Genomic DNA, 13,207 nt, shown 5'->3' with positions numbered 1-13,207 from the left:
GCAACTACTGTTACTGAAAGCGTAGGTCGCCATCGATCGTCCAGATTTCGAAAGAATGAGATTTCTACAACAGCAGGGCTGCCAGGTAAGTGACTTCGCGACCATGTGAACGTCATACTTCTTGTTCGTCTTAAACGCTTTTTGACACTATTTTGCTATAGAATCTTTCTTATCAACAAACTACATACGATATAATTCGGAACCAAACGACACAGCAAGAAAAGCTTTACAGCGTTTTCGACAGTTGCCTTCTACGACAACAGCTGAAGCAATAAAATTCAATGATTACGATAGATTTATACCTTCTTATGTATGGAAAGAATTAGAATATTCCGTTCGATCAGGTCTAGCACCAAAAGGATCAACAGCTTTTTCCAATCATACAGATCATTTAAGTATCCATATACCCAATCCCGGCGCTTGCTATATGCAAGATCATATTGTTTGTCGTCTAGCTCAGAAAGTAAAAGCACATTTGCTAGTTTTGGATCCTCAGGATTTTATCTATTTAGCGCAACACAGTTTCAAAAAAGACGGTAAAATTAAGAGGCGAGGAGTGAATGAAATTGCTTTTTAGGCAAAACAAAGAAGAACTGATGAAATATTGTGAACTATTTTAAATTAGCTGCGAGATTACTACCAGTACTTTCTGCTTCAGATCCACTTTCGAATATTCTATTAGCTCTACGCCAACATAATCATATTAGCAATAGTAAAGACAATGCGTCAAAAGGCGAGGCAGAGGAGGAAAGTTTTGGCCGACTTAAACCAGGTGGAGCAGTAGAAATTGTTAGAAAAGATGATAATACTAATGATGATGATGATGTTGATGATGATGAGTATTATTATCTGGAAAATGAGGACACTGATTCGGATGATGATCCAACTGCAAAGGCAGGACTGCATCATTTAAACAAAACCAAGGCATTTTATGATACTAAAGCAGTGGATCTCGAATTGGATGTGGATGATTTCATTAATCGACATGCAACAAATTATAATAAGCGAAGTAATAATAGAGTTAGTGCTGAAGGAGGAAGAAACGAAGCAGAGACATTAAACGATGTGCAAGAAGCGTCAAAGTCAATTATTGCTTATGTTTCTTCTAGATATACAAAAATGTTCAAAAACTTACTTTTAAAAGCGGACAATGGGAGAGGTATTAGTACTCAAAGCAGCAATACCAGTTCAGCAACAACAGCAACAACAGCAACAACAGCAACAACAGCAACAACAGCATTAATGCCAATGACAAAGGAACCAAAAATTATTTATTTGAGGGATTATAGTGGGATGCAAGATGCATTCACTCGAACCATGTTAAAGTCACTCGTTATGGCTGTGGAAGATTTGCGTCAAAATGGGCATCCCATTATGTTTGTTGCTTCGCATACTGGTGCAGAAGATACTTTACAAAGGCAACATGACATCTCTTCTTATTATCTACCTCCTATTTCCAACATGCGCTCTATGGCCATTTTGCCATCCGTAGAAGACGAGAACCAATACCAGCTTTGGAAGGATTTAATGGATAAGGATAGAAAAAAACGAATCACTGAAATCAATTCTAAAGGATTTTTGGCAATGCTTGATCAAAAAAGTGTGAAAAACTTGAGTATCCAGGAGAGAGACCATTTATTGGATGAATTGCTATCTATAGCCAACGACGATGGAGATGACAATGGGGGCATAAGTAAATTCGTTTGGGCTCCTGAAGATATTGATCGACGCGTGTCGGCAGCAATCGGACATGCCTTGGAACAAAAGAAGTCGAAATTGGAATTCTCTGATATTAAAGCTTCTCACGACATTGTCAAGCAAGTATCTGAAGTGAACGTTCGAACATGGAAAACAATAAAGAGGATGGTGACTACTACGGACTCCTTACCAACCTTGGAAGATGGTACCCTTAACTTAGATCAATTGAAAAAGTCCTGCAACGAATATGAAAGAAAATTGTTATCTAGAGTGGTGGATCCCTCAAAAGTTTATAGCTCATTCAAAGACGTACGCGCACCACCCCAAACAATAGAAACACTGCAAATGTTGATTTCCTTGCCTTTAATTCGACCTGATCTGTTCCAAAAGGGTTTGCTGAAAAAGAACTTCATTCCTGGGGTATTGTTATTCGGTCCGCCTGGTACAGGAAAGACAATGCTGGCAAAAGCAGTAGCGAAGGACAGCGGCAGTAGAATGTTGGATATTCAAGCCAGTGATGTTTATGATATGTATGTTGGGCAAGGTGAAAAGAATGTTAAGGCTATCTTCTCCCTTGCTCGGAAGCTGTCTCCTTGTGTTATATTCATCGATGAAGTAGACAGTTTGATGAATCAAAGAGGCTCAGATTATTCGTCAAAGTCGCACCGAGAAATTATTAATCAGTTCATGGTAGAATGGGATGGCATATCGAGTAACAACCAAGGCGTTATCGTCATGGCTGCTACCAACCGACCGTTTGATTTAGATGATGCTGTTCTAAGGCGTATGCCTCGACGTATCCTTGTTGACTTACCTAATGAAGAGGATCGTAAAGAGATATTGAACATTCTTCTTCAAGATGAAAACCTCCAAGAAGAGGTGTCCATCGATAGGTTGGCAAAATTGACAGAGCATTATTCAGGGTCAGATTTGAAGAATGTATGTGTCACAGCAGCACTGAAAGCTGTTCAACAAGAAGTTGCTACTAAGGAGTCCCAAACACTATCCATGAAACACTTTGAAGAGGCTATTAAAATGGTGCCTCCAAGCTCAAGTGAAGAAATGGATAGTCTAATAGAGATTAGAAAATGGGACAGTAAATTCGGTGACGGCAAAAAGAAAAAGAAGAGTCTAATAGGCTTTTCTATATAAATGTACAGGTAGATATCATTTCCCTTCCACTTGTTTACACTGTATAGATTTTGGAAATTGCTATTATCGATGATACCATGTATATTTGTCAATAAAACGTTGAATGAGTTTATTTGTTTTACTATTTTGCTTATTCTATTATTCCCAACCTGTTACAGACGAGAAATTATATTTTGTAAAATTGCGCTAAATTGATAAACTAGGTATATTCAATCTCGTGTCGCGTAGATGACATATGTCAAGTAATTTAGAAGAATCTGGCTTCAAATCAGTATTTTTTTATTTGCGTTACGCCCACACTTTGTTAGCAGTCGCTCCCCCATCATTTTCCATCATTTGACTTATTTGGTCATTTTGTTTGACTCCTGTTTTTCTTTTTGATTCTTTCCTCTTCTGTATTGGTACCGTTTGTTTCGTTTTCCTCTTCTCTCAACCTTGTCAGGTCAACTCCATCATAAAGCTAATATTTTAAACTATTCAAAATCGATATACCAGCCTGGCGTACAACGAACCTCTAAATGAAGTCAACTCATTCAATAATAGATGCAATTGCAACACCGACGCCCAAAGACATATTGCATAAAGTGACAGTCTCCAGTATCCCTTCTGCCCCACAAGAACAGCACTCTCTGATCGCCAAGATCATCGGTTTCGTGTCCTCTCTCTTATTAAGGATAGTGGGCTTTGCAACTATCTCCATACCAGTTTTCTTTTATAGAGTGTTAACTTGGTCCTTCACTTTACACCTCAACTTTACGTCATTATTGATAATACTCGCTATCATTGCAACAATTGCCTATTGGGTTGTAAGATACCGATTTTTAACCAAATATTCTCGGTTGAAGCCAATCAACAAACCACCCAAAGTTGCCTCATCCTTCGATTTACATCCTGATACAGGTGACGATGATGATTTTTCCGGATTCCCATCTAAACCAGGTGGCTACAAAAACTATCCAGATGAATTTCTATCTGCCTTCTTATCCTCCATCAAAATTTTTGGCTATTTGGAACAACCCGTGTTTCATGAGTTAGCACGTCATCTTCAAACAAAAAAGCTATTAGCTGGTGACACCTTATTCAAAAATCCTGAACAAGAAAAATCATTTTATATTGTTGTGGATGGACATGTGCAAATGTTTGTTAAGCCTGAAAATGCAGATGATGATAATAACAGTGATACTGAAGAGGAGGACGAGAGCGATCTAGAAGCTTCGAGGAGCTCTTCACAAGCCAACAGTTTTAATGGCAGTAGCGATGAATACGATTTCATGGACAATGGTATCAACAAAAGTACCCCGCGCCGTGATAAATTCAAAAATTACACACTAATTAACGAAGTAGGTGCAGGTGGCACTTTATCGAGCTTATTCACTATCTTATCTATTTTCAGAGAAAGCTTCAATCGATCTGAAGCCAAACAGAAAATTCGTAATCGATCTTTATCTAATAACCGTACAATTTTAAATCGAATTGCACCTATGGGTAATACAACAGAGCCGGCTGTGGCGACAACAAATGTTGTACCCGTTGATATGAGCAGAGAAGCTTCTGCCGATGAATGGCGTCAGGTGTTCCCTGGGCTCAAGGATTCGTCCCTGAATGCTCTCAGTGCATCATCTTCTAGACCGGACTCAGAGAATAGTCTGGCTAATGGAACAATTGCAGCAGCTAAAGCAGACAAAATAGCACAATCACCACCAGCAGTCGAAAGCATGATTGTAGCAGAGGATGATTACTTCTCCAACGAGCTTGGGCCTCGTGATACGAGTATATCAGATTCTTTGAGTAATATTAGCAGTGTCCCAGTGCACCAAAAATTATCTGTTTCAGCATCCATGCCTCTTAAAAACAACAGCCTTCGGATGATGGTTACCGATAATACCGGTAGACCCTCCTTACGCTCCCAATCGTCGTTTTCACGTCGCTCATACCGATCTGTGCATCCTAACATTATTGCACGGGCAACTGTCGACACAACTTTGGCCGTCATTCCGGAAGAAGCCTTTCACAAACTTACACAAAAATTCCCTAAAGCAGCAGCGCATATTGTTCAGGTTATTGTCACTCGTTTCCAGCGTGTAACCCTTATGACAAGTCACCGATACCTTGGTTTAACGAACGAGTTATTACGATTAGAGAAAATGGTCAATGAGTCAGCTAGTTTGCTTACTTTGCCTGCTAACTTTTTCGTACCTGGTGGTATGGATCGTTTAAGAAGAAAATTCAATCAAGAAGATGAAGAGAGCTCAGAAAATGGAAGAAGAAGCGAAGGAGATACAATAGGACCATCTGAATTAAGTCGTAGTGAAAGTTCAGGTATTATTCGAGCCATTAATATCATTGATATGCCGGGCACTCCATCCATTAACCTCAATCATTCCGGCCACAACAGCTCAATCAATTTGGCTGCGAAAAATAATTCGAAAGGCGGTAGTAATAACACTGCAGGTTCACCTAATTTGATTCAGCATCATAAGGACTTAAATCGTAATGGTGAATATAGCATGGAAGATGATGAGCACCTTCGAAACTCAGTGATGCGCTGCATGGCAGATGCGTTGGGTATCAAAATACCCCAGAATTACCGGTCAAGCACGATGACACCCAGTCAACAAGAGCATATTTCTCGTACTGCTGCTGCTGTTACTTCTCAAGCTGCACCTCGCAATTCACGTCGTATTCTGCAATACCCAATGGATTTGTTTTCCCATGCTAACGTTGGCTCGACCACTTCACTATCTTTGGATGATGATGAGGAGTCTTACGTAGATGATGATACAGACGCTCGATCTACTTCGTCTTCAGTACAGTCAGGAACGACCATATCTGATATATTTTCCACTGGTCATGGCCACGGTAGTCGAAATACTCAACCTATCTCTCCAGATGATATTCAAATTTTGTATTTCCCTCAAGGTGCAGTTTTGGTAAAAGAGGGTGCTCATAACAATGGCTTATTTTTTGTTATTGATGGTCTGTTGGAAGCTTCCATGACTCCAGCCAAGCATGAAAATGGTTTGTGCAATATTCCTTCAAGCAACCGTACAAAAACCACAAAAACAAAAGATTCGAACATTAAAAAGATAAAGAAAAGCAAACAAAATATACAGCAACGACAAAAGTTTCATGACCATGATAGTAGCTTTAAAATCTCTCCATCGACGTCTACCGAAAATCTTCCACAGTTGGCAGAAGAAGCGCAACAAGAAGCAAATAGGCCAACAGAAAACGATAAGCGTGCCAAGATCATTGCTTCTGAAGCGCCTGCTGGCAGAACCGCAGATAACCAAAAAAACGAAGGTGGTGAAGCCAAAGCGAAAAAGCCCTTATACCTCGTTAAGCCTGGTGGTTTAGCCGGTTATCTTGATGCCCTTACTGGTTTCCCCAGCTTCATGGAAATCCGTGCTAAAACCGACACTTATGTGGGATATATTTCAAAAAAAAAGTTGGATCGTATAATTGATAAGAACCCCAATGTGATGCTTAAGCTTGCAAATCAGTTGGTTGGACATGTTAGTCAATTGAGTAAGTCAACAGAAATAATAATGAAGTAGTATCTTTAACAAAACAAGAATTGGCTAATCAAATTCAAAACAGTTCTTCATATTGATATCGCTCTTGAGTGGATGCAAGTTAATGCAGGTCAAATCATTTGCAGAGAGGGAGATCCGAGTGATGCTATCTATATGGTGCTTCACGGTCGTTTAAGAACCATACATGAGACAAAAGAAGGTGTCATTGAGATTCTGGGTGAATTCGGTCATGGAGATAGCGTTGGTGAATTAGAAGTTTTAAGTAATTTTTTGTTGCCTTGCACTATCTTTTTCACATTAACTCGGTCGATATTCTTATTAACTATATTTTTCTGATATAGCTGGTGCTTCAATTTCATCTACCCTACATGCGATTCGCGATACAGAACTTGCACGCATGCCTAAGACGTTGTTTAATGCGTTGGCTATCAAATACCCTCAAATTACATTACAAATTTCCCGTATGGTAGCTTTTAGATCTCTTGAACGGGCCATGAACCCTACTGCTACTAACATTAAGTCGAAGAGCTCCAGTTTTCGACAAATCAAAACAAGTGATGATGCTTCAGAAGCCATTTCATCTATTACAAGTTCTGGTAACGGCAACAGTTCTTGTAATTATCCAGAATTATATGGTCGCAATAATGTGAACCTCAAAACAGTTGGTATTATTCCTGTGAATTCTTCCGTGCCTATATCAGATTTTGCTGAAAATCTGAAGTCTGAACTTATTCACTCGGTTGGTGCCACTTGTGCATTGCTAAACAGCGCCACTGTCGCTACTATTATGGGAAAGTATGCTTTTGCTCGTTTAGGTAAATTAAAGATGGCATCCTGGCTTGCTGAACAGGAAGAAAAGTATCGTATTGTGCTTTATTTGGCTGACAGTGGCGTTACCTCTCAATGGACGAGAACTTGTATTCGACAAGCAGATTGTATTCTGCTCGTGGGCTTAGCAGATGGTGATAATTCCGTTGGTGAGTATGAACGCTTCTTGATCAACATGAAAACAACCGCTCGTAAAGAGCTTGTCTTATTGCATCATGAAAGACATTGTGCTTCGGGTACAACTCAGAACTGGCTTAAAGTAAGATACCATGAATTGATATTATACGGTAATTCGAAGAGTTTCTAACCAAACCACTAACTTCTCACTTACCGTCGTTTAGAATCGTTTGTGGATCCAAGCGCACCATCATATTTGCATGCCTTTAAAGCAACACACAAAGCTTTCTGTATCAGAAAGATTTAGACCACCATGGTTAGTAGAACACGGTCGTAAAATGACTGCAAATTCCATCCAAGTGCTCAACAAAGTCAAAGACCAAATCAATGAGTACTACTCTGTAGTCCCGACATTTGGACGCTTACTGGACATCAACAAATCCACCACGAATTCCATAAACACATTTAGCTCACCTTCACGTAATGATTTTGCACGCTTGGCTCGTCGTCTGTGTGGTAAATCAGTCGCATTGGTGTTAGGTGGAGGTGGGGCACGTGGAATTGGCCATGTTGCTGTCATTCAGGCTATGGAAGAAGCCGGTATCCCAATTGATATCATTGGCGGTACAAGTATTGGTAGTTTCGTAGGTGGTCTCTACGCACGTCATATGGATTTGGTGTCCACTATTGCTAGAAGTAAAATGTTCGCGGGCCGAGTATCAAGTATTTGGAGACAGCTCATGGACCTCACTTACCCTGTCACTGCTTGGTTCACTGGTCATCAAATGAACCGGGCTGTTTGGAAATGTTTGGGCGACAGCCAAATTGAAGATTTCTGGTTGCCATACTATGCTGTAACTACAAATATCACGTTTTCGAGGATGGAAGTGCATACTACTGGTTATGCTTGGCGTTATATTCGTGCGTCTATGTCCCTTTCTGGCTATATGCCACCCATTTGTGATAATGGTAATTTGCTGGTAGATGGTGGTTATATGGACAACCTGCCTATTTCTGTGGCAAAGAATATGGGTGCAGATATCATTATTGCTGTTGATGTCGCATCTGATGATGACACAAGCCCTGTTTATTATGGTGATTCTGTTAGTGGTTGGTGGGCTCTTTTGCACGGCTTGAACCCATTTAGAACGTACAACATACCCAGCATAGCTGATATTCAAAGCAGATTAGCATATGTTAGTAGCGTAGCCACTTTAGAGGAAGCCAAGGTAATAGACGGAGCACTTTATTTGAAGTTACCAGTTCAAGAATGGGGTACGTTACAGTTTGGAAAATACAATGAGATCTTTCAGAGAGGATATGATGTTGGCCGTGAAGTAATTGGCCGTTGGAAGAAGTATGCACATGGTAGAATTACAGAAGCTGATAGTGATGCCAAGGTCGGAGGAAAGGAAGTAAAAGGATCAAGAGGTAGACGAAATAGTATTTAAGCTAGTACTGTTGACACTTCGCCATGTAAAAACTATACTGTATAACAAATGTAAAAGTCGTATCCAAAATTTTTTTCTTGTAAAATACATTTAATTAAAAAAGTTACGTATCAAAAGAAACAATCTACATGTAAAAGGGAGGAAATTTGGTGTGTTCTATAGGAATATGTTGGAAAGACTACTCGTCATTCAGAAGGTCTTCCCAATCATCAGCTGTAGTTTCATTTGACTTATTATCCGACTTGAGAGTGTTCGTCGTCGAAACTTGTGTATTCTTCGATTCCACCTGAGGTATTGACCTTCTTTCCTCTATATTCTTAATAGGCTCACTTATGCTATCTTCTGCAGGAGTTACAGTTGCAATGTCAGAAGAAGCGTCAACTACGGTAGAAGTATTTTTTGTTGTTGTTGTTGGCTCATCAGACCAAGCATCTCTTATAGGCTTGTAAGGATTGTCACCGCCAACCTTCATCCAACCGTCATCCTCATTGTTTTTGACCGAATTTAGAGCATCAAAAACATTTGTAGATTGGACTTTGTTTGCAATACCAGTTGAGGGCACATCATTCTTTGGCGTTAACAATTGCTTTTCTGTCCATGTCACTTCTCCTTTTTGGTTTACCCAACAACAATCTACGCGGGCAGCTTTATTATTATGGCTACCCGGTTCGTTTGTCACAAACGCATTCTTTACAATCTTCTTCAACTGCCAAATAATCTTCTCTTTTTCATCGATGGAAATTGCATCATTGATAGAAGGAACAACTACAGCATCGTTTTCGTTCACCCATTTCGAAGTAAATGGTATTGATTCATTATGTAAACTGAGTAAAGGAACCAACAAGGCGTCCAGTTCAATTTTGGTTAGACCAAATGCCATATCGGTTAAATAGAGAGCATTAATAGGATTCTTCGAGGATGGGCGAGCGTTAAGATCTGATTCAGCTTGCAAGGAAGGAGGAAGACATGCAAGTGAAGGATTTCGTGCAGCTTTTGATAACAAGATGGTTGGTATTCTACAAGGACTCGAAGATTTGCGCAAAATTACGGAACGTTGTGGTTCTTGATCTATTGCTTCAGTAGTGAGATTGAAGTGAATAGCATATCGATGAATAAATTGGCGGTTTTCTTTGCGCATAGGTTTGAAGTAATATGACTTCTTCACATTATCCTTGACGAATTCGATCATTGTGTTTTCAATGGCATGACACCAAGAAGCATTACTCAGATAGTATTCACGAAGTGTGTCATCATAATATCCAAGTTCGTCAGAACTTAAAGCCACAGTAGTATTGGACAAGCTAGGCGAAGGCGAACTAGCATAGTCATCTCTTTTGATGCCAAGAGCCAAAGCTAAGCGACGATTACGCTGTACTTTTGCGCAAAAGTCATTACAATCCAGTTCCTTCTTGACTCCTTCAGAAGTAGCTGTGGCATTGCAAGTTAATTCGATACAATTTTGTCCACATTTACAGGTAGTCTTGATTCTAGCTTTACAGGGTTCAACTTCTGGGCATGGGCCATCATGACATTTTTCTGTACAAGCATGTCCACAACGTGATCTTACTCCACCGCATATTTGAGTGCAAGCTTCGCCTTCATCAAGACAGGGGCCGCTGTGACATGTTTTAAGACATTTGTGCTTACCGCAAGGCAATGTCTTATCGCAGATACGACCACAGCGTGGTGAATCTCGGAAACAAGGTACATTCTTGAGTTCGGTTTTGCCACAAAGACAATATCGACTAACAAGGGCAGGACAAGGTGGACAGGGTTCATCGTCCGGATGACAGTTATGGTTCAAGAAACGGATGTGTCCACAAGGATTTGGTCGTAAGCAGGGAAAAGGGCAAGGAGGCAATTTCGTTCCACAACGTACAGGAGGTTCCAAGCGAGTACGGCCACAATGGCAAGTAACTTCATCGAATATTGCTTCTAAGCAAGGTGGACAATTTCCTTTGTGGCATTTCTCTTTACAATAATGGTTGCCACAGGATAACAAGCGGCCGCATATTTCTGGGCAATCGTGAATAAAATCAGTGCCCGTTTTTTTCTTTCCCTTAGACTTCATGGCTGGACAACATTTAGCACCGCATTGATGACGGCCACAGTTTCGCATAGACTTACAAACCCGGTCGCAAATAGGTGGCTCACCACCAGCAGCTTCACAAACATTCGCACAGGTGTCCACAAAGGTAGAGGACTGACACCGACAAGGAACTTCCACTTCTACTTGACAAGGAGGACAATGACCCAAATGACATTTGGCTTCACAACGATGCCCACACGGTCTAATCTTGTCGCAAATGGATTCACAAGTAGGAATAATATCTGTACATTTCTCACGAGATTTGCCATTAAGCAATTCCGAAATACTATACTTTCCGCAAGGACAGGTACTTATTACAGTTGGATCAAAGGGACATACTTGGCTATTTGCTAGACATGGATGGCAAGATTTTTGGCAATGATGTAGGCCACATACGTAAGGTCTAAAAACCATTTACAGGAAAGAGAAAACTGATAAGTAAACGTAGCGACTCACAATTATAGAGCTCTCGTCATTCTGTTACATACGTATCGCACTTTTCAGAACAATTATAATAGCCAACATGTCCTCGCAATTGTATTTGTTTACCGGTTCCGCAGCGAACTGTTCTTTCGTGTCGTCCACAATAACATGATTGTACTTCTTCCACTTCGCAAGGAGGACATAATCCTTCATGGCAGGTCTTTTCACATCTATGCTTCCCACATCCCAGCAATTCGTTGCAAACCTGTGTACATGAGAATCCTTTGGTGGTATAGTCTGTGTCTACGCAGCGTGCTTTTCTCTCCGAACGTCCGCAATAACAAGTTAAAGTAGGGCCCATCAAACTACATGGTGCACAAGGCCCTGGATGGCAAGGACTACATTGACATCAAAACAAAAAATTAGGTTGTAGAAGCAATGGTGATTTCAAACAGCTAGTTCACTTACGAAATACATTCATGTGGGCATTTTCTGGGGCGTTTGCACAACTGCTCGCAGCTGTGAGGTGTGCTATATTTTGAAGGATGTGGATTCCTTTGTTTACCACAGAAGCACATGTAATCTTTCGCTATAACCGTTCGCGTGGTTTGACATCCAGGACACCTCCAGCCAGTAATCATTTTGTTAGAAGAGGTATCTAATATTAGAAGACATAGCAGAGAATTTAGCGTTTACGTCCAATAAAGAACAGATCTTTCATCCATTCATAGCCCCCCCCCTTACCATTGAGTGATTTTTTCGCCCAATTTTGTACACAATCCAAATGAAATATAGCCCAACAGCAATCGCAACTCCAAATATGATGGGCAGGTCTAACAACATCCATACAAATCATGCATTCATAAGTTGAGGTTTTCAATTCATGAGCCAATACTGTTGCCATATCATTTTCCCCAGATAATATTTGATGTGATCCTTCCTTGTTGTTCCGTGTTCTATTCCTTCTCCGTCTATTATTAGGTTTTGATTGTTTGTTCGTTGCAGGGTCTTCATCTTGCTTTGTTGATGTATCATTTATTTCATGACTTTCTAGTTGCGCTTGTTGCTGCAGTTGCGTATCCACTGACGCATCTGAAGACGCCGAGGTCAACCGACTCTGATTCCTATTTTTCCGTAATTGACTAAACGATGTACTTTTCTTATTCGATGATATATCATTGTTCGATTTTTTATTCTTCTCATCCGTCGCAGCATTTTTATCTTTGAGCTCCTTCGGTTTACGGCTTCTATTCCTGTTCTTATTCTTATTCTTGTTCTTGTTCATGTTATCTGCTGAAGCACCAGAGTCCTTCTGCAACTCTCCCTCGGGCGAACTTCCACTCTTGGAGGCCTCAGCTTCAGTCGCATTCAGAACGTTGGCGTTCTTCTTGCGCCCTCTACCTTTGTAATGCTTTTTGTTCTTCTTTTCCGTATCGTCTTTCTTTTGTTGATTTGTAGGGCTGACTGAGTTGTCCTTGATTTTGGTATATAAAGACTTGGATATCACAGAAGAGCTATCTGTCTGCCCTTGAGTGGCTACGACTTGGCTGGTATCGCTCATGATATCAGAGTAGAAAGTGTTTTGAAGCAGTAGAGATTTGAAATAATAAATGTGCGGTTTTTTTTTTTGAAGATTAATGCTTCCTTTTATACCAAGTGACTTGTAACTGCGGCCAAAGAACTTTTTTGAAATTCAACTGTGCTGAGTCTCTCTCTCCATGAACCCACTGCTGCGGCTGCTACGGAACGCACCAATAACATTCAAAATCGCAGGAACAAAAAAGAAATATGCCTTGTTTTTTTATGTGTTTTCTTTCATTGGACACCATTACAACTACACGCGCACATAGCAGAAAGATTGTTTTCTAGCTGGACGCACAATTGGCTTTCAATAGACACATGGATTAATAATG

The 13,207-nt window shown here is 40.3% G+C and overlaps 3 protein-coding genes across 3 annotated transcripts; 2 read left to right on the top strand and 1 right to left on the bottom strand.

The window, feature by feature from the left end:
• Positions 1-376: 376 nt before the first annotated feature.
• On the top strand, positions 377-2,796 carry BDF20DRAFT_794251 (P-loop containing nucleoside triphosphate hydrolase protein; the record flags this gene model as incomplete). The annotated part of the gene is made up of 4 exons (XM_053076246.1): positions 377-536; positions 626-751; positions 779-1,024; positions 1,220-2,796. Coding segments are annotated over 4 exons (2,109 nt in total), but the record flags the coding sequence as incomplete, so codon positions are not given.
• Positions 2,797-3,368: 572 nt separating this feature from the next.
• BDF20DRAFT_839761 (uncharacterized protein) lies at positions 3,369-8,782 on the top strand (the record flags this gene model as incomplete). Its single annotated transcript, XM_053079317.1, has 4 exons — positions 3,369-6,378; positions 6,451-6,648; positions 6,728-7,473; positions 7,556-8,782. 4 exons carry the CDS (start codon positions 3,369-3,371, stop codon positions 8,780-8,782), a joined length of 5,181 nt encoding a protein of 1,726 aa, XP_052931474.1.
• Positions 8,783-8,960: 178 nt separating this feature from the next.
• Positions 8,961-12,855, bottom strand: BDF20DRAFT_917174 (uncharacterized protein; the record flags this gene model as incomplete). The annotated part of the gene is made up of 4 exons (XM_053084535.1): positions 8,961-11,274; positions 11,360-11,692; positions 11,763-11,952; positions 12,039-12,855. 4 exons carry the CDS (start codon positions 12,853-12,855, stop codon positions 8,961-8,963), a joined length of 3,654 nt encoding a protein of 1,217 aa, XP_052931473.1.
• Positions 12,856-13,207: the final 352 nt, after the last annotated feature.

The sequence above is a fragment of the Mycotypha africana genome (genome assembly GCF_025528875.1).
Source record: "Mycotypha africana strain NRRL 2978 chromosome Unknown BDF20scaffold_13, whole genome shotgun sequence".
Classification (NCBI taxonomy): Eukaryota; Fungi; Mucoromycota; class Mucoromycetes; order Mucorales; family Mycotyphaceae; genus Mycotypha; species Mycotypha africana.
The sequence above is the reverse complement of the archived record's forward strand: the minus strand, read 5'-3'. Positions and strand labels throughout refer to the sequence as shown.